At 30.3% G+C, this 22587-nt stretch overlaps 1 protein-coding gene across 3 annotated transcripts in view; it reads right to left on the reverse strand.

Moving 5' to 3' along the window:
- Nucleotides 1-7446: 7446 nt before the first annotated feature.
- Nucleotides 7447-22587, reverse strand: part of LOC129906086 (cuticlin-4) — a 66556-nt gene continuing 51415 nt past the window's right edge. For 2 of the 3 annotated variants that reach the window (XM_055981721.1, XM_055981719.1), the window contains exons 6-9: nt 9036-9544; nt 8806-8965; nt 8593-8751; nt 7447-8534 (exon numbers count right to left, since the gene is read on the reverse strand). In XM_055981721.1, coding sequence (XP_055837696.1) covers nt 8337-8534; nt 8593-8751; nt 8806-8965; nt 9036-9544 — 1026 coding nt within the window. In that variant the 3' untranslated portion in view covers nt 7447-8336. The remainder of the gene's footprint in view (nt 8535-8592; nt 8752-8805; nt 8966-9035; nt 9545-22587) is intronic. The other variant, XM_055981720.1, reaches the window with a different exon arrangement.

The raw sequence follows: 22587 nt of genomic DNA on the forward strand, positions 1-22587 counted from the left end.
ATTTTAAGTACAAAAATTAAAAATTTATATTTTTAAAATTTCGAAAAAAATACAAGGTTAACCCCTTTCCGAAAAAAATGACTTCTAAAAAAAATTCCTCCAAATCCTTCGAGTAAGATATCAAAAGAAAGTTCTCTTTAAGCTCTATTAACACGTGGAAACCAAAAGTTCCTTAGTCAGCTATTACATGAAGCCTCAAGAGGCTTGACTCTTTTTTCTAATTTTCTTTTGATAATCATTCTGTGAGGCGCGTACTATTACACGATGCCTCTTGAGTCCAGGACTCAAATTTGACATTTCTCTTTTGATTTAAAATTTGTTGTTGTATTGCACCAAGAAGCAAAAAGAAATGAAAGAGAATGTTGAAAAAAGGAAAAGTGGAAAAAGAAACGTCAAAAAAGAGTCTCAGAATTCCGACCCACGACTCTCTGGTCGGATAATTTTTTGTTTCATCTTTTTTCTCTTTTGCACCCATTACGTTTGAAAAGAGGCGCGCCTCTTGAGGCTTCATGTAATAGCTGACTTAGAAGTCGGGTTCCTGAGTTATTTGCAACCAAACACAGTTTTTTCTTACATTCGGAAGAAAATTTTCGGACCACAAAATCTCAAAACAAGTTTTTGTTTAAAAATATGAGTTCATTGTGAGGAGGACATGCATTTTTAGTACAAAAATAAAAAATTTATATTATGTGTGTTTTTTATTACCACCGGGCTTAACTGGTTAAAAAAAACGTTTCGGGGCTTAGTGAGAAAAATTGGCAGCACTGCATACTAAATGTTCCGAAATCAGCTGACACAAAAAAAATATAAAGTTGTCATATTTTTCGCTTTTGGGGTTTCTTGTGTGTTTTTGAAAAAAAAGTTCAACTAACTATTAAATAAATATTTAAAATAATAATTGTCCTTCCAAACATCAGTTTTGATGTTTTTAAACAAATTCTAAACAATTTACGAACAAGTTTGTTTGGTAGCACAGATTTAAATCTGTTGAAAAAGTTAAGATCAGAGAATTCTCCGGGCTTACCAGCTAAGCCCAAAGGGCTAAAGTGTTGTTCCATTTAACAAGTAAATTCCTTAGCCCCGACTGCGTTTTTTTTGTCCAGTTAAGACCGGTGGTAATAAAAAACACACCTATTATTCAGATTTTCGAAAAAAAACAAGGTTAACCCCTTTCCGAAAAAAAAATGAATTAAAAAAAATCCTACAAATCCTTCGAGTAAGATATCAAAAGAAAGATCTGTTTATGCTCTATTAACACGTGAAAACCAAAAATTCCTTAGAAGTCTGGTGGCTTAGTTATTTGCAATCAAACACAGTTTTTTCTTACATTCAGAAGAAGATTTTCGGACCACAAAATCTCAAAACAAGTTTTGTTTAAAAATATGAGTTCATTGTGAGGAGGACATGCATTTTCAGGACAAAAATTAAAAATTTATATTTTTCAGATTTTCGAAAAAAATCCAAGGTTAGCCCCTTTCCGAAAAAAGTGACTTTTAAAAAAATTCCTCCAAATCCTTCGAGTAAGATATCAAAAGAAAGGTCTCTTTAAGGTCTATTAACACGTGAAAACCAAAAGTTCCTTAGAAGTCTGGTTACTGAGTTATTTGCAATCAAACACAGTTTTTTCTTACATTCGGAAGAAGATTTTCGGACAACAAAATCTCAAAACAAGTTTTTGTTTAAAAATATGAGTTCATTGTGAGGAGGACATGCATTTTAAGCACAAAAATTAAAAATTTATGCTTTTCAGATTTTCGAAAATAATCCAAGGTTAACCCCTTTCCGAAAAAAGTGACTTTTAAAAAAAAATTTTAAAAAATAATTAATTTAAGAAAATTCCTCCAAATCCTTTGAGTAAGATAACAAAAGAAAGGTCTCTTTAAGCTCTATTAACACGTGAAAACCAAAAGTTCCTTAGAAGTCTGGTTACTAAGTTATTTGCAATCAAACACAGTTTTTTCTTACATTCGGAAGAAGAATTTCGGACCACAAAATCTCAAAACTAGTTTTTGTTTAAAAATATGAGTTCATTGTGAGGAGAACATGCAAATCTAGTACAAAAATTAAAAATTTATATTTTTCAGATTTTCGAAAAAAATCCAAGGTTAACCCCTTTCCGAAAAAAGTGACTTTTAAAAAAATTTCCTCCAAATCCTTCGAGTAAGATATCAAAAGAAAGGTCTCTTTAAGCTCTATTAACACGTGAAAACCAAAAGTTCCTTAGAAGTCTGGTTACTGAGTTATTTGCAATCAAACACAGTTTTTTCTTACATTCAGAAGAAGATTTTCGGACCACAAAATCTTAAACTAAGTTTTTGTTTAAAAATATGAGTTAATTGTGAGGAGGACATGTATTTTAAGTACAAAAATTGAAAATTTATTTTTTTCAGATTTTCGAAAAAAATCCAAGGTTAACCCCTTTCCGAAAAAAATTAATTTAAAAAAAATTCCTCCAAATTAAATTAAAAGAAAGGTCTCTTTAAGCTCTATTAACATGTCAAAACCAAAAGTTCTTTTGAAATCTGGTTACTGGGTTATTTGCAATCAAACACAGTTTTTTCTTATATTCGGAAGAAGATTTTCGGACCACAAAATCTTAAACTAAGTTTTTGTTTAAAAATATGAGTTCATTATGAGGAGGACATGGAAATCTAGTACACAAATTAAAAATTTATATTTTTCAGATTTTCGAAAAAAATCCAAGGCTCCCCTTTCCGAAAAAAGTGACTTTTAAAAAAATTCCTCCAAATCCTTCGAGTAAGATATCAAAAGAAAGGTCTCTTTAAGCTCTATTAACACGTGAAAACCAAAAGTTCCTTAGAAGTCTGGTTACTGAGTTATTTGCAATCAAACACAGTTTTTTCTTACATTCGGAAGAAGATTTTCGGACCACAAAATCTCAAAACAAGTTTTTGTTTAAAAATATGAGTTCATTATGAGGAGGACATGGAAATCTAGTACACAAATTAAAAATTTATATTTTTCAGATTTTCGAAAAAAATCCAAGGCTAACCCCTTTCCGAAAAAAGTGACTTTTAAAAAAATTCCTCCAAATCCTTCGAGTAAGATATCAAAAGAAAGGTCTCTTTAAGCTCTATTAACACGTGAAAACCAAAAGTTCCTTAGAAGTCTGGTTACTGAGTTATTTGCAATCAAACACAGTTTTTTCTTACATTCGGAAGAAGATTTTCGGACAACAAAATCTCAAAACAAGTTTTTGTTTAAAAATATGAGTTCATTGTGAGGAGGACATGCATTTTAAGCACAAAAATTAAAAATTTATACTTTTCAGATTTTCGAAAATAATCCAAGGTTAACCCCTTTCCGAAAATATAATTAATTTAAGAAAATTCCTCCAAATCCTTTGAGTAAGATAACAAAAGAAAGGTCTCTTTGAGCTGTATTAACACGTGAAAACAAAAAGTTCCTTTGAAGTCTGGTCACTGAGTTATTTGCAATCAAACACAGTTTTTTCTTACATTCGGAAGAAGAATTTCGGACCACAAAATCTCAAAACTAGTTTTTGTTTAAAAATATGAGTTCATTGTGAGGAGGACATGCATTTTAAGCACAAAAATTAAAAATTTATACTTTTCAGATTTTCGAAAAAAATCCAAGGTTAACCCCTTTCCGAAAAAAAAATTAATTTAAAAAAATTCCTCCAAATCCTTCGAATAAGATATGAAAAGAAAGGTCTCTTTAAGCTCTATTAACACGTGAAAACCAAAAGTTCCTTAGAAGTCTGGTTACTGAGTTATTTGCAATCAAACACAGTTTTTTCTTACATTCGGAAGAAGATTTTCGGACCACAAAATCTCAAAACAAGTTTTTGTTTAAAAATATGAGTTCATTGTGAGGAGGACATGCATTTTAAGTACAAAAATTAAAAATTTATACTTTTCAGATTTTCGAAAAAAATCCAAGGTTAACCCCTTTCCGAAAAAAAAATTAATTTAAAAAAATTCCTCCAAATCCTTCGAATAAGATATGAAAAGAAAGGTCTCTTTAAGCTCTATTAACACGTGAAAACCAAAAGTTCCTTAGAAGTCTGGTTACTGAGTTATTTGCAATCAAACACAGTTTTTTCTTACATTCGGAAGAAGATTTTCGGACCACAAAATCTCAAAACAAGTTTTTGTTTAAAAATATGAGTTCATTGTGAGGAGGACATGCATTTTAAGTACAAAAATTAAAAATTTATACTTTTCAGATTTTCGAAAAAAATCCAAGGTTAACCCCTTTCCGAAAAAAAAATTAATTTAAAAAAATTCCTCCAAATCCTTCGAATAAGATATGAAAAGAAAGGTCTCTTTAAGCTCTATTAACACGTGAAAACCAAAAGTTCCTTAGAAGTCTGGTTACTGAGTTATTTGCAATCAAACACAGTTTTTTCTTACATTCGGAAGAAGATTTTCGGACCACAAAATCTCAAAACAAGTTTTTGTTTAAAAATATGAGTTCATTATGAGGAGGACATGGAAATCTAGTACACAAATTAAAAATTTATATTTTTCAGATTTTCGAAAAAAATCCAAGGCTAACCCCTTTCCGAAAAAAGTGACTTTTAAAAAAATTCCTCCAAATCCTTCGAGTAAGATATCAAAAGAAAGGTCTCTTTAAGCTCTATTAACACGTGAAAACCAAAAGTTCCTTAGAAGTCTGGTTACTGAGTTATTTGCAATCAAACACAGTTTTTTCTTACATTCGGAAGAAGATTTTCGGACCACAAAATCTCAAAACAAGTTTTTGTTTAAAAATATGAGTTCATTGTGAGGAGGACATGCATTTTAAGTACAAAAATTAAAAATTTATACTTTTCAGATTTTCGAAAAAAATCCAAGGTTAACCCCTTTCCGAAAAAAAAATTAATTTAAAAAAATTCCTCCAAATCCTTCGAATAAGATATGAAAAGAAAGGTCTCTTTAAGCTCTATTAACACGTGAAAACCAAAAGTTCCTTAGAAGTCTGGTTACTGAGTTATTTGCAATCAAACACAGTTTTTTCTTACATTCGGAAGAAGATTTTCGGACCACAAAATCTCAAAACAAGTTTTTGTTTAAAAATATGAGTTCATTATGAGGAGGACATGGAAATCTAGTACACAAATTAAAAATTTATATTTTTCAGATTTTCGAAAAAAATCCAAGGCTAACCCCTTTCCGAAAAAAGTGACTTTTAAAAAAATTCCTCCAAATCCTTCGAGTAAGATATCAAAAGAAAGGTCTCTTTAAGCTCTATTAACACGTGAAAACCAAAAGTTCCTTAGAAGTCTGGTTACTGAGTTATTTGCAATCAAACACAATTTTTTCTTACATTCGGAAGAAGATTTTCGGACAACAAAATCTCAAAACAAATTTTTGTTTAAAAATATGAGTTCATTGTGAGGAGGACATGCAAATCTAGTACAAAAATTAAAAATTTATATTTTTCAGATTTTCGAAAAAAATCCAAGGTTAACCCCTTTCCGAAAAAAGTGACTTTTAAAAAAATTCCTAGAAATCCTTCGAGTAAGATATGAAAAGAAAGGTCTCTTTAAGCTCTATTAACACGTGAAAACCAAAAGTTCCTTAGAAGTCTGGTTACTGAGTTATTTGCAATCAAACACAGTTTTTTCTTACATTATTCGGAAGAAGATTTTCAAACAACAAAATCTCAAAACAAGTTTTTGTTTAAAAAAATGAGTTCATTGTGAGGAGGACATGCATTTTCAGTACAAAAATTAAAAATTTATATTTTTCAGAAAAAAAATTCCCTTGCCGAAAAAAGTGCATTTGAAAAATATCCCGAATTCATCAAGTGAGACCTCAAATAAATGATCTCTTTAAGCACTTTCAACAAAATGAAACCAAAAGTTATTTTAACTTCTGAAAATCTGAGGAGCTTGCAATCAAAACTTTTATTTTTCTAATTTCGGAAGCAAATATTTTCGAATCAAATGTATTCAAAAAAGCATTAATAGATTTTTGTAGATACTAAATGGTATATTAACCGCATGACACTTTCAACTGAAAATTAAAAAAAATTAAAACAACACATAAAAATTATTTTTAATTAATTATTTTATTTAAGCACCCCATCATAAAATAATAACCTCACATATTACAATATTATCATTTCTTATTATTTATTACACAATTATATAATTCAAATCACATGAGATCCCATATTAAATATAGGGTTTCAATTGCGAGTTACAAAAAAATTATCGTATCATTAAACTTGTCAAAATTGCAAAGCTCCAGAAAGCCATTTTATTTTATTTTTAATAAATTTATTAATTAAATTAATATTTTATTTTTTTGTTTTTTGTTATTTAAGAAATTAAAATTTGTTTTAAAAAAATGATTTTGTGAAGCAGTGCAAAAATTTGACAAAATTTCTATATATTGTTGACTTTTCATTTTATTTATATGTGATTTATTTTTTTTTTTTAATTCTAATAAAATATTTTTTTTTATTTATAATTATAAAAAAATATTCAAAACAGTTAAACCAATATACACTCCTGCTCAAAATTAACGCACACTTTTTTCTTCTTTAGTTTAACCCCTGTATTTTATTCAAAATGGCTTTGAAATTCTTTGTTGTATTTTTTTGTGTTTGCTTTTTTTTTAGTAAGTCAAAAAAAATGCTAAACTGCAACAGTATTATCAACCAAAAAAAAGATGAACCAAATTTAGCAATTTTAGGTCAGAAAACTGATATTAAAATAATTTTTGTTTTTTAAGAAAAAAAATTTTTTTTAAAGGAAGCAAGTGACAGTTCTTTCCAATAATTTTATGCAATACTTGGTATTGTCTCCTCTAACGTATTTGACAACCTGGAGCCGTCTGTTCATTCCACTAATTAACTTTTAAAGGTTTTGTTGAAACACTTCTTTCACTGTAGTTTTCAATTGATCAAGACTGCTTGGAAGTGGATTTCGGTCGCGAATGCATCTTTTCAATATTTCCAAGACATGTTCTATTGAATTCAAATCTGGATTTCTGTGTGGTCAATCCAAAGTCGGCATATTGAAATCTTGAAGATATTCTCAAAGCGCTCTAGCATGCATTATCATGCATCAGACTAAACTGTGGACCAAATCTAGGGGTGATTGGAACCGGATGCTGTTCGGGAATATCAGTCAAGTATCTTTTGGTACTTAACGTATGTCTAGGAGAGCTCGCTTACTCCGTACGTGTTGTTTAGCAGATTTTACTTCATGCAAATTCATTAAACTTCTCTAAAAGGTTCGCGGGTTGACAGAAGACTTCAGCGAATATCTCTCCAAATCTTCCCTAAAAACATTTTATTGCATACCTTCAATTTAAGATCACTCCTATCTCATTTGAGAAAATAACCATGATACTGTGACATTAAGTAATAATAAGACTTTTCTGTAAAACAAATACGATGTGCGTTAAATTTGAGCAGGAGTGTATTTTTATTAAGAATTTAACTATTTTACATAATAATGACTTAAGCGGACGGATGTGTTCAAAGGGTCTTAATTTTTTTGTTTTCTTCGACATTTAAAATATTTATTTATTTTTATTTATCTAAAAGAATTAATTAAATAGTTAATAATATTATGACAAGATTGAAAATAGTATCCTAAGTAAATAAAAAAAAATCGTAAAGAATAAGAATAATGGATTAACTTTGGCAAAAAGTATCCTAAATTAAATCTGATGGTGGAAAAAAAATAAAAAAAAGTAAGTCACAGGGGGGAAAAAAGGTAAGTTAAAAACCGAGTCAGAACAACCCATCACCATGAGTGGATTTTTTGAGATTAACCATTTTTTTTTTTTAATTCTATGAGAAATTAAGGAATAATTAATTAATCGTTAAATTCCAGAGATGTGCAAGACGAGACTTTGATTAAATTTCCGACTTTTTGAAACATCTCTGCGATATTAGTTGGCAATGCATTTATTGCCAAGTAATATCTAAGTTTTGATCCTTAAAAACTAAAATGTAGGTATTATAGGGTATTGTATTCTTTTATCGCTACATCATTTGTGGGTTTGTTTTTGTTGTTTACAAAATAAAATATCGACTTAAGTGTTAAAGTTAAACTTTTAAGTGTATATCCAGGACTTTTGTTGTTTTTTGTTTGTTCTTCTACATGAGTGCATCTTCGTTGTTTTAAATTGAGAAATAGATAATTTTGGAATATCCTTTTTTTTTTTGGGCTTAAAGCAATTAATTAGGATTTCATGTTCATGCTATGCACCAAATTGAGTTCAAAATTTTGAAAAAATCTAAGTAACCTAAAGTAGTAATTCGTTTCAGTTGAAATTCAAAAATATGTATTAAAGTTAAAACCTTCTTAAATACTACTTGGTGACTATCTAACTGCTATGGCTAAAAGCTGTATTCGTATAGGGTCCACTGTAGATAGAGCTGCCTGAATTTGAGACAGTCTTTGTTCTTCGACGGGCCATGATGCAAAGGACAGCAGCCACCACGGCCAACATCAGGACGAGACCAGCAATTGCAATTGCAATAGCAAATGTTCGTTGTGATACACAAAGGGCGTCATCAAGGGTCTAAAAGGAATTAATATCAAATGTTATAAACAAAAACTAGATAAGTTAGGAGACATACCTTCTCCTTAAAGACTGAATCATCATCGCTCTCTGACACATCGACATTCTCATTAACATAAAGTCCTGAATACACTTCGATAGTTGCTGGTAGACCCTCGTCGTCTTTTCCATTAGCTTGTCGTTTCGGTCGCTTGGCATTCTCTCCACATGCAGGTGCCTACCAAAAGATTCCTTATTTCACCAAAATTCCATAAAAACAATGTTTATTTACCTTTCGACAGTCTGGGTCTTCAACAGCGCACAATCTCACATTGCATTGATAGTACACAGATGCTGTGTAAGGGAATTTGTGTGCTGGGAATGTAACGTTGGCCGCCAACCTGTCACCAGAATACTTGAATTGACCCATTATCTCGTTGTCCATTGGACATCTAAATAAATACGAAATGTGTAAACATACAGTTTTTTTCTCCTGAAGTGTTGACAAAACAAAAAACATACCCATCTTCACCAACAAGTCGTTGTTCACCCCAACCGAGTCCATCACGTACCAGACAATCGGTCACATGCAGCCCATAGACATCCTGTTTGTCTATGTTGATAACAATCGTCAAGGGGTCACCGATCTTCACATTCTCGGCAATGTGTTTCTCTTCGTTGTAAATTTTCATATGACAACCGGGCATTGGAAGTTCATTGATAGCATTTTCATCGTCATCGTTGGTTGTATTATCATCGATGGATGAATCACTGAATTTATCCAATGATCGGCCGTAATCACGACGATCTCCGGTTCGGCGATAGGCTTCTGGTTCGTCTTCATCACTTCGTAATGGTTGTGGATTTTCGGCATATTTTGATATGGAAGCAGATGTACGCCATTTGTTGTTGGTAGCAGCATCACGACTCTTGTAACGGCAACGTACATGATAACCACGTCCCAAATCTGTGACCAATTTCAAATGGGGCTGGAGGACAATTGTGTTGAAGAATTCTATTCCACCATCGTCCTGGAAAAAATAAAGGGAAAAAAAGTTATTTATTTTGATGTCGTTATGTAGAAGAACTTGTGTAAAAAAATAAAATATTTTTTTTTTTGAAAGTTACTTCGAAAATCTTGTTCAGGATGATGAAAAAAAAATTTGGTGAAAATTTGAGCCGTTAAAAAAAATTTTAAGAGGTCTATCATCGGTGTTTTTTATTTTTATACATGATATGATGTTTTACAACAGAACTGCTAGACGATCAAAGTAAAAAAAATTTCTGTTCATTTTTTCTTATATAAAATTAAATTTCCTACAAAAAGATCTAATTGAAAATTTTCGTCAGACGAGCCGTATTCGAGTAATTAAGCTTTTTAAATCGAAGTGTTTTTTCAATATGCCTGTTTCACTTTGGAATTTTGTGATGAGCAAATAAGTGAATAGAAAAATAAAACCACGACAGATTCTTATAGGAAATTTAATTCTCTACAAAAAAGGTCTCTTAGTAATTTTCCTTAAATTGAGTTTTGAAGAAGTTATTCACGATTTAAATCGAGAAAAAAATTAAAAAATCAATTTTCAATTTCAAAATTTTCTAATTCACTGAAAATTCAATATTTTCAAATTAGCAAGATGTTTTCTTGTAGGGAATTAAACGTTCTATAAAAAGTTCCTTGGCAGCAAATTAATTGCTTTAACCGTTAAGAAGATATTCGTATCAAAACCAACGCCCACTGATTTCAATAGTTTTTTTATGACAAGTATGCATTTGCGATTTGAATACGATTATCTTCTAAACGGTTAAAGCAATTAATTTGCTGCCAAGGAACTTTTTATAGAACGTTTAATTCCCTACAAGAAAACATCTTGCTAATTTGAAAATATTGAATTTTCAGTGAATTAGAAAATTTTGAAATTGAAAATTGATTTTTTAATTTTTTTCTCGATTTAAATCGTGAATAACTTCTTCAAAACTCAATTTAAGGAAAATTACTAAGAGACCTTTTTTGTAGAGAATTAAATTTCCTATAAGAATCTGTCGTGGTTTTATTTTTCTATTCACTTATTTGCTCATCACAAAATTCCAAAGTGAAACAGGCATATTGAAAAAACACTTCGATTTAAAAAGCTTAATTACTCGAATACGGCTCGTCTGACGAAAATTTTCAATTAGATCTTTTTGTAGGAAATTTAATTTTATATAAGAAAAAATGAACAGAATTTTTTTTTACTTTGATCGTCTAGCAGTTCTGTTGTAAAACATCATATCATGTATAAAAATAAAAAACACCGATGATAGACCTCTTAAAATTTTTTTTAACGGCTCAAATTTTCACCAAATTTTTTTTTCATCATCCTGAACAAGATTTTCGAAGTAACTTTCAAAAAAAAAAATATTTTATTTTTTTGGCCCAGTCTAATGTATATTATAATAAAATAAATTTTAAATAAGGTCTGTAAAACCGAAGGTGTTTTAAGTAAAATTGAGAATAATTTCATATGGGGGTGTATATTTAAAGTCCAAAATAAGCAAAGACAGTTCGAAGAAAAACATTCTGTTTGCCTATTTCATAAAAAGATGCACTTCTTTATTATATTGATATTCTTGGAAGATTTTTCAATACAAACAAACAATACAAACAAATATCTATTTTTCGATAAAAACGGTAACGCCATATTTTTCTTATCTCGAAAAACCAATGTTTTTGGATTACACTAAGGGTGGAATTCATAGTTGTTGCTCAAGCTAAAATTTTATTTAAGTTGTCTGAGCAGAATTTTTTCAGTTCGTATTCATAAGCAAAAATTGAAGTAAACGCTTTATTTTCAAGGGGCAAAGAGCTTACTCATGTTGACACTCAAAAATTTAGTGGAAATCACTAGAGCTGTTTTCGAGAAAATTGAAATATTTCGGAGTCCATTATATGGGAGCTAGGTATCAGTTTCAAAGGACGCACAGAGATAAAACAATTTAACGATGAAATCAATAAGCGAAGGCATTCGCGCAGGGCTAAAATTAACTCTAATGTGCTCATAAAAGCACAACTAAATGTGTTTGTGTGCCGTTTTTCAAAAGATTTTCGAGACCCATACATCTTAAAGACCTTATACTGTTCTCTTGTGCGGTCAAGTATAGAATATTGCAGCTGTGTTTGGAGCACATGTTACCAATCTAATATTAACCGACTAGAGTCCGTACAAAAACAATTCTTACTTTATGCCCTTCGACATCTATCATGGAATAACAACACAAATCTACCACCTTATAACCAACGCCTAGCCTTAATTAATTTGCCATTACTACTACAAACATTTTATTTGTCAGTATCTTTTGTCACAACTGAACATAAATATTTATCCAAGATCATTAAGATCAATTGATTTTCTAAGTCAAAGATTTAACTGAACAAATTATGGAATTCATGAACCTTTGTTTGCTGCGTGTACAGCTTTTAATAATTATTTTAATGTAATTGATTTTAATATATTAAAGAATTGTGTAAAACAAGAACTATATAGAATTTTGCAACATCAAAGCTAATTAATTTGTAAATTTGTAGCTAAAAAAAAAACAAAAAAAAAAATGTAACACTTCATAGCTACAGAGTGAAAATCAACTCTCTTTTTACTACTTAGAGAGTAAATATCATTTCATAGAGTTTTACAATTTTCAGAAATAGAATAAATAAAAAAAAAGTTTTTTTTTTACCACAAATGAGATTATTGGAATAAATTCTGTCAGTTTCATTTTCTAGAATTTAATACAGTACCTATACTATATTTCACCTTTCTATCTAACTTCACTTTATCATAAATTCTGGTTAGAAAATTGCAAGCAAAACTTGAAGACATCATCTGCATAATAATTCATTAATAATAATACTTCTATTGAAAATGTCATCCAAGTAATTCTAATAAATTAATTACATAACCATACCCAACAGCAACCGGACGTATACCTATGTACTTTTCATTTGAGGGTGTTTAGAATATTTCTCGATGACAAAATACGACTTGATATCTATTTTGTATTAATAATTCAACACACATGCCAAAGTTTTGCAAATGGTTTAAGCAGAATGGCAATTAATCTTCTTTTCGCCGCCGGGAAAAACTCCCACCTGGTAAGGAGTTGTGCAAGTATTTTATATGTCAAAATTTTCTTTTTAACTTTTAACAGTTGGAATTGAAATCCTTTCAAAATCAAAATAAGGTTCTTGCGTCAGCTCTTTTGTTTTAATCAAAATTTCCAATAGAACTTGATTTAAACTGAATTTACAAGCCCAAAACCAACAAACTAGTAAAGGAAATCTTTTTGACTATGTAACTTCCTCTGTCACAAATAGTTTCCGTTTCTTATTCATATGTATTTCTCCATCTTTCTTTAACCAGAAAGAGGTTCCAATGAAATCACAAAATGGTTATCACCTTTACGACTTTTGCATTTTTGTCTTTCTTTTTTTTTAATTCTTGTTAAAAAATTCAATCACGTACATATCCAATACTATCAGCGTTGGTATGTCGTGCGTAGTTTAAGGTGAAGAAGTACGGTTGCTTTGCGGGTCTTTCTGCCTCAGAAAACAATGCTCAGTCAAGCCGTATACGAAAAAGAATAAGAAGTAAGACTTACACGCATACTTTTTTTCTTCAATATATTCTTTTAATGGCCGGTGTACGAGAGAATAACAAAGTTAACTCCAAGAAACGTTATTCTCATCACAGAGTAGGTATACACTTGATTAATTGTTACTGACATTGTGATTTTATCGCAAAATATTTTATGTATTTTTTCTTGCATGTGTATGCGTATGATTCCAAAACAAATATCATCATCGTTTGCACGATCTTTTATTGTAACCATCAGAAGTAGAACTCATTCTTGTGCTAATGTTGTTCTTACTCTTAGCAGGTACAATCAAAATAAGTATGCCATCATTGTGCCAACATCAAAGTGAATTTTTTTCTGTTGTCGGTGATTTTGTACGATTTGATGACAGATTAGATAGTTTCCAGGAATTACTAATCTGGGAAATTTATTAAAGAATCATCTTAGGAATTTCTTATTAAAAATAAATAGACGGTATAAAAAAAAACAGTTAATATCTTTGCAAAACCGCAATTTAAATTCAAGTCATCTGCTTAAAAAAAATCAACTTTAGTATATTTGGTATTTATTACTCCCACAAAACAATGATTCATAAATAATATTTTTTTATTTAAGTTTAACATTCCAAGTTCGTTTAATGTCGCCTAAAGTTGAAGGCCTTGATTTTATTAGATCATTAAACTTGAGCTGATTTAATTTAATTATACTAACACAGTGACATTAATTGGAGACATTGAATGAAAAACGAATTTGGAGATGTTTTGCTTATATTTTAATTGTTGAACGTGTGACCTGAAGATGGCATATTACTGAAATTAAGTTCAGAACAATAAAACCTTTTTAGGAAGATGAATTTTTTATTGTTGTTGGTGGTAGTTAAATTTAAAAAAAATTTGTATGAAATTTCCCAACTAAACTGACCTTGAGTAATGAGAGTAAGTTTTGTTTTTTAAAAGCGCATTCTGAAGCACCCCTATTTAAACTGACAGTTTTAAAAATTTTTTCAATAACATATTTTTAGCTTTCCCAATTTAACTTATGTAGAAAAATGTTAAATTATAGGACAACCTATAATAAATTGTATATCGTTGGAAAGCTTACATCTTAAGCTTTGATTTGATGCCCTAATCATATCTCTACGACGCTTATCAAACTACTATAGTTATTTTTAATGACTTTCAAAATAAAATAAGTATTTTTAGTATTTTCAAAAACAATTAGTGTCTATAAGAATATTTAATTCCAAGGCCCGTTTGCATTAAAGAATTTTCGATTCTACTTCAACAAAAGTCAATAAAATTTTATGTGCACATTTCTCACAGAATCATATGACCAAACAAACTGATTTTAACATTCACCTTCCAAAAGAAGATTCACCTGGTGCTAATTATCATCATTATTTAACTTCCACTGATGACCATGCATGTATCGTTTTTTTAACGTTCATTGTAGATATGCCTTCAACCAACCGCGAAGAAAAAAATGATCGTTTATTTTTGTACCTTTTGCTTCTGAGAATCTGAGAAAAAATGGTAGTCTCAGAAGAGTAAAGTAAAGTGGCTTCTTGACTTTAAATAGCAAAATAAATATAAATCTTTTTTTTCACGTTAATTATATGCGCATTTTGTTGTATGTGATAAAAAAAAAGTAAACAATAAGTTTCCTCCTCTTTTTACTTTTGTTTGATTTTTTTTTAAATAAAATAATAATGAACATAAAAAACAACAATTGATAGGAAGATGAAACTCAAGACATTTTTCATTTCACAAAGTAATAGAGTTTGTTGGCATCCCAAAACAACAAAATGACATTGGTAGCTGTCTTGTTATCGTTTACGCATCATCGACCATGAAATTTCCTATATAGATTTTTTTTTTTATTAATGGAAATTGTCAAGGTTATCGACTTTTCATGCGCCCACCCACGACACGTAGGTGGCGCGACTCAGCAACACATTGTAAAAAATGAGAAATAATTGTATGTTTATAGTGAATGAGTTTTTGTTGTCTTGCCTTTTTGGCTATAATTTCCATGAATGGACTTGAATACTTAAAATTGGTTGCACCTGGGTGTTGCATGTAGATCAGTATGTCTCGAATAAGGTTTGGAACACAAAAGGGTTTTTATTGGCATAGTTTGAGAAATAGTGTTGCAGATGATAAAGTTGTAACGTTTTTGGAAGGATTTCTGATTTATGCCGAAATAAGAGACATAATCAAATAAAAATCAAGATGACCTCCTGAGGAATTATTTGTGTATCGATAAGATTTAAATACTTTGTTTTGATCAGTGAAGATGTTCGTTTAATTAAATGCATTGATTTAAGGTCAAGTTTAACAAATTTTAATTCTACTTAGAAAAATATTTGCAAATGTGGTAGACTTTAATTTGCAAATAAACAATGTTTGTTTTGTGAAGTTGACTCATGATGACCATGAAAAAACTAATGCTTTTTCTTTGTCATATTCTAAAGAATACTTCTAAAAAACTTTAGTATTTGCGTGTTTGTATTAAGAAGATGATGATCATTTATTTTGTCTGTTTGATGAGACGTCAAGCGAAACCTAGAAGCTTTAATTAATGATTAAGCTTGCGGCCGCCAAGGTACAGTGACCGGTGAAGGTACATATTCTGATTAATATTAATGATTAAATCTTTACATTTCTTCTAACAATTGCTGTGTAAGTTCTTCTTTGTTCCAGCATATTCTCCAAATTCTTAACGTGGTATTGCATCATTGTACAAAAAGTGGTCATATTTCTGACAAATTTTCCAGTATTGCAACATGCGGCTTTCATACGCTTTAAATTTATTTTTCAGAGAATACTTCTGAATGAAAATTATTTTACTTGATGAACAGATAAGTCAGCAGCTAAATCTTCGATTTAAATATTTGAATTGTGATTCCGAGAAAATCTCGCAATTCAAGTTTAACTTTATTTTCAAATCAGTTAACCTTAATAAGAAACATTTTTTCGACGTATGTATAAGAATTTCTTTTTTTTTAATTTTGAATTGGCTTATTCGGTGATTTGTTTCAAATGTTACTTTCCGGGGTCAAATTTATTTTTTACAAAATTTGGCTTTCAAAAGTCGGTGCCGTAAAACAACGCAGAGCGAATAAACGGAAAATTACAAAATTTGGCTTATTTCAATGAACGAAAGTTCATTATTTCACCATGACAAATTGAAATAACGTTGAATTGACATTATTTAACTTCGTAAGTTTTATTTTTTTAAACTCATCCATTCACGATCTATTGCAAAATTTTTAATACATAATAGTGCGTAGATTGTAAAATGCGTATGGAAAAGCTGCCTCCCTGCAAACCCCTTGCCTCTGTTCACTGATATCGTGTGGCCAAAAATAAAACATGTCAATATAATAAGGAATTTTTAAAAAATTAAATGAATTCGTTAGAGTCGTTTTAAAAAGCAATTTCTAACATTTTGCAAAGAAAAAAGTTGTTAAGCAATTTTTCATCGATTTTATAAGAAATCCAATTTTTTTTTTTTGAAATTTTTACTTAATTTTCGCTGTTGTAAAATGAAATAACGCTTAACTTTGAAATTCGGTATTTTTTTGCTAAGCATTATTTCGCGGCACCCAGAAATCTGTTTTTTTTTTCATATTTAAATTTATTGAATTTAACTTTTAAAAATTCCTTCTTCTTTTCAAAATTGTTCTGTCCATAAGTGCAGTATTCTGTGCATGAACCATAACTGCACTTCTAATAACTCCATGTTTAAGTTTAACTCAAAAGAGTCCATTATATCCACCGACCATAACTCAAATAAATCATTGGGAAAATCCATGACCGTTTTTGATCAAAATTCCTCAGGTACATTTTTTTGAAACCCTTTTTTTTTATACCTTTTTTCATATAAAGTATTTCTGCAAGCTTTATTAAAATTAACTTGATCAACAAATATGTATAAACCTTTACATCAGGTACATCAGAAATGTTTCTATCATCATCAAAAACAATCATTGCGTGGATGAGTAAAATAAAATGAGAAAATCAAGTAAAATTACATTCCACAATCTGTTATATAAATAATTATAGTATTTCAGTATTTCTAATTTTTTAAACCTTCTCATCTTTCACACCTGATATCCACGCTCTGATGGTTAAATATTTAAGTTCAAATACCTTTAATAACCTTCAACATTAAACCAGTCAGTATGCCCGTTCCCGATAGCCATGAGTGCCCACTGCCTATAAGACTCTAACCCTATCATTAACTTATGTGGTCTTTAGAAAACGAAGAAGTTATAACTCACCACACAGCAAAGTGTGTTCATTGCTAAAAGATCAACCAAACACTTGCCAGAAAGAAAAAAAAAATCAGAAACTATTAATTACCTTCAAGCTTCTAATCTGAAGATCCCACTCAACAGAGATTGAACCTGTCGAAGAATCACCTGAGAATCGTCAATATTTATGAACATCAAAACCGCCTCCAATGTGCACCTTTAAATGAATGGTAATGGAAATGCCATTTGGTGTGGTTGGATACGATAGAAGATATCTTCTTTTTTTTATTGCAGTGCAATTTTCATTTTTTTTTTTGTATTGGAAACTCTATTCGAATGTTTTGGTGTCGATTTTCGCAATGGGGGTACAAGAAGAAAGATAAATCGAGCAAAACAATCTATTGTAGCGATCGGATCATCAATGCAACACCTCACATCATCTCTCTCTCTGCTTCATCGCTGAATTACTCAATACTCAAGTGCACACAATCCTTTGCTTGATGCGTAACTCAATCCAATGGTGTTTCTGGTCTGTTTAGATCTATAATCATAGTTCGCAATGTGGTACGATCAGGGCTGTCGTTTTCAAAACGATTTTTTTTTTGTTCATACTTCAAAATTCGAGAAGACAATTTAACTTAAAATTTAAAATTTAACTAAATATTGGTTAAAAAACCACAAAACTCCTATGGGGGCATATTAAAATAACTTGAAAATCAATGGATTATGATAAGAACTTAAAGAATTGAAGGTATGAAAATTAAATCAGAATAAAAAAAGAAATATTAAAATTAACAAATTTCGGAAGTGTGTGAAAAAGTAATAAAAGGCAACGTGTTAACTTTAAATCTTTTTTTCGCGAATGCATTTTTGAGACTTGGTTTATTACAACTATAAGTCTTTCATATATCTAATAGTCTTTTCGACAGCCCTGATTTTTTGCGGTCTATGTGAATCTCTAGTGGAGCATAAATCATATCGAGTTTTCATCTGGAATTGCCTTTTCGGATGAAGAGTGTTGGCTGGGATTTGGGTGTGCAATAAATTTTGAAGCGATGCGACTCGTCGAGCAAACAATCAACATTACAAGTGGCGTAACGCATGTAACTAATTCCGAAGCGGCTTCAAAACTGAGTCTATAGAGATAGACATTTGCAGTTTTTTTTGTTTTTTTTTGAAAAAAAAAAAAAAAAAAATTATAATGAACATGTGGCAGCAGGTTCAGAATAAAAAAATTAATTGAATGTTTTTAATGTTTTTTTATTAATAAAATGTTTGCATTTTATATGGCTATGAAAATTTTATGAATTTCGGTTTTAGTAAGAATAAAAACTTAAATTATATTACAAAACCTCACTGGATAGAACCTCTATTTGTTGGATAAAACTATTGCGATTATCTTCAGTGCCCAAAACAAGAGAGAAGAAGATCCTATTTTGTATGCGTTGTGTGACATATTGCATTGTACACGGAGAAAAAAGAAATTCTAAAAACGAATGAAATTTGTATTAAATTAAATGGATTTCTGAATAGGTTTTTGCTAAGATTTCCGTCTTGAAATGAGATAAATGCACAAAACCTCGTCTTAATTACTTGCACCTAAACAAAGCAGCTACGGTGCAAAATGTTTGCACAAACAAAATTTTCCATACAATTTAAAAAAAAGTACAGAAAAGGTACAGAGTCAACATTGGTTAAGCAGGGCTGTCGTTTCACCTTTAGAGTTGGTATTACTTTAGTATTTAAAAATGCAGTACGACGCCGCACAGTGTGTAATTTTGCCAATCTAGCGGAACTTTAATCAAAAATAAATGTCTCTCAAATGCGACAAAATTGGTATCATATGAAAGGTAAAACCTCTGGCAATAGAGTGTTAAAAAAAAAAACAAGAAAACAACTGTATTTACCGTTCAACAGAATCACAAACATCAGCTTGGTTCAAGAGAAAAAAAAATTGAAGCTCATTGCTTTTCTTATGTCAAGTTGATAACAGCGTGGTCAAGTGGAAAATAAGTTGTGTAAATTAAATTTATTTTATTTATTTTTGGTAATATATTAGAACTTCTCAGGGTAAGTAATTTTTTTGTGCACTTACAAATAAAAAAAAAAAAGTCGTTTGTTTGAAGTCCTTAAAAGTGATGTTTTTTTATTGTGTTCTGTAACTTTGTGAAGCGTTTTAAAAATGTATCCTCGTGTATATTTCGTGTTATTGGGTTTAAAATCTCCGTTGGTATATTCTGTGTTAGAATTCGTTTACTTTCCATGCTTTAGACTGCTGACCCCATACAAAATTTTTTTTTTTGTTCAGGTACATAGGCCAAAAACCAATTTTTTGATCTTTTGAAAAATCGCACATCACATTTTTACAAATTGAAAATGACTTTTTTAGATTCTTGTTGGCAAAATAAGACAAAAAGATTAAATGAAATTTTTCGATATTTTGCTTCGTTTTCGAAATAGAGACAGTTTAAGAACCAACTCCCAAAATCGTTTGCTCGATGTCGGCTCTTCCCCACCCATTGTGGTACATTTTGTACTCGTATACCACATATTGGACATATAGTTAGATATATTATTTTGAAAATCAATAAAACCCTTGTAGAAATACAATACTTAACAAAATTAAGCTGGTTTGCATCAAAAAAATTAAGTTTACTTGGAATTAGAATTAAGTACTGCTAGATTGGCAAAGTTGCACACTGTGCGCCGTACGGCAAAAAAAAAACACACAACACGTGGCAAGTTGCATGTTTCATGTCACAAGTTGCGTGTGGCATGTGGCAAGTACCATTTGGCATGAAACATGGTGCAAGTTGCCTGTGACAAGTTGCATGTGGCAAGTTGCATGTGGCAAGTTGCATGTGGCAAGTTGCATGTGGCAAGTTGCAAGTTTCATGTGGCAAGTTGCATGTGGCAAGTTACGTCCTGTAAGTTGTAAATTTCACAGAATAAATTGAAAACCATGGACGCAAGGAGGATGGAAGAATTAATTTAGTGTTTACTTGATAACAATGTAAAAAAGGGAAACCTACACTATCTCCAAAAAATAAAATCTCAATCGGATAAAATCTCCAGAAAATTTTTGACCCCATGGACAAAATCTCCATGGGGAAAGGCATCCAATGGACAAAATCTCCAATAAATAATAAAATCTCAATCGGATAAAATCTCCAGAAAATTTTTGACCCCATGGACAAAATCTCCAATGGACAAAATCTCCAATAAATAATTTTTTCTCCCATTTTCTCCAAATCCCCAAAAATCTCCAATTAGCAAAAACAAAAACGTAATAGAATGATAAAAAAAACACTGTGGGTCAAAGTAAAATCAGAACTAAACACGACAATTTTAAAATCATAAAGGTTCTTCTTTTAAAACGGAATAGAAAAAATAAATTGTGTAAACAACCGTGACTTGAACCTTCCTTGTTTGACCTACCATTCGTGTGCCTTAACAATGACTCTAATATACTGGAAGGATACAGCGAGTTGAACTAAGTATAATCTTTTGAGGCAAGTTATCACATCATACAATTAAATATGAGTAAAAATAGGTCTTTACAAAATGAAGATGCGCAACTTGCGCATCTGAAATTTTGGGATTTTCGCTCTTAGATTTTTTTTTTTTTAAATTTTTTCCTGGAGATTTTGTCTATACCTAGGTTAGTCTTGGGGATTTTGGCTTTGGGGATTTTCTCTTTGGGATAATGGGTTTTGGTCATTCATCACCAACCCTGTAAAAAACGAAGTGCGGATTAATTATTTTAATAATAAAAAATAAAAATATGAAATGAAATTCATTTACATACATATACAGAGTGAGAAGTATAACTTCAGTCGCGTGTACATGTGTACACTACACACACTCTTTTTTAAAGAGAAGTGATAGCAGCGAGCAGCATATAAAAAGAGCAGCAATTAATAGCTGCTATTTAATCACTTTTAAAATAGCAGTTAACTCTGCAAATTACTGATTCCTGATTTGAGATTGAAAATATGAAATCGAAATAAATAAAAAGAAAGTGGCCATTTTTGATTTTTATAATAAGAAGTAACTTCTTAGATGCCTGTACTAAAAAAAATGGCATTTCAAATTGAACTACTCCCTTTCGTCATTATCATGGTAAACTTTTCAAATCATTACAAGAGAACAAAATGCTCACAAAAAAGCAGTGAAATTTTTAAGAGTCGCGAATATTTTTTGAAAAAGACAGTGAAGTTACAAAGAACAGAGAGCATTTTGCTTATTAAAGCAGTGAAATCTTTAGAAGCAAAGAACATTTAACTGTTCTCCCTGTTGACTTGATTGCTTCATGTTCATCATTGTATAAGAAAAAAAAAAGAACACCAGGGAATTGAATTGGGTTGGATTTTTGTAAGGCTGATGACTGAGCATTTAGCAGCTATATTGAGGAGCAATCGAAACTGTTATCTGCTCAGTGAAAAAGTATAGTGATTGAAAGCAGCTATCGCTACAGCAGCTCCAGCTTTAAATGTAACATCACACGGACATCAAAAGAATACAAATAAGACCCAAAATCTTAACTTCCTTTAATCCTGATATCAATATCGACAAGCAATATTATGAAACGTTGATAAAAGTCTATTTATGCAATAAAAAATGATAATTAATCTTATCGCGATAGCAAAGCAACAGGTTTCTTTATTTTTTTATTTAGTACTAAGAAGATTTGAAATAATTTTCTTATTATATACCTATTACATTTTTTTCTTTTTAAATTTAAGCATTAAACTTTATGATTTTTGTCTTTCACATATTTTGAATATGAGAATTGCTTTATACTATATCCAAGTGTATAAAAACAAATTTCATTTCTTAAAACATCCTACAGTAATGGATCTCCTCATTGTTATGCCCCAATCTATATCAATAAGAACAACACTATTTTCGCAAGTTTGTTAATTTATTTCACTATTCCTAACTGCTTCTTATTTTTCTCACTGAATTATTATATCATTAGTTTAAAAATATCAATTTCTATAAATTCCTATTTTGAAGCTATCTCCGGGAACATTTATGGTGTCAGTTATAATATGTCAAGTCTCTGTCATTTGAATCATCATGCTTCAATGCCTTGCAAATGTGTCAAACAATTTATAAATAGATTCTAATCACGTAATCTTCATCTTGATTATTTTTTAGTTTAATGAAGGTTTCTAAAAAATAATAATCGAACATCTTCTA

The sequence above is a fragment of the Episyrphus balteatus genome, chromosome 1, assembly GCF_945859705.1.
Source record: "Episyrphus balteatus chromosome 1, idEpiBalt1.1, whole genome shotgun sequence".
Taxonomy (NCBI): domain Eukaryota; kingdom Metazoa; phylum Arthropoda; class Insecta; order Diptera; family Syrphidae; genus Episyrphus; species Episyrphus balteatus.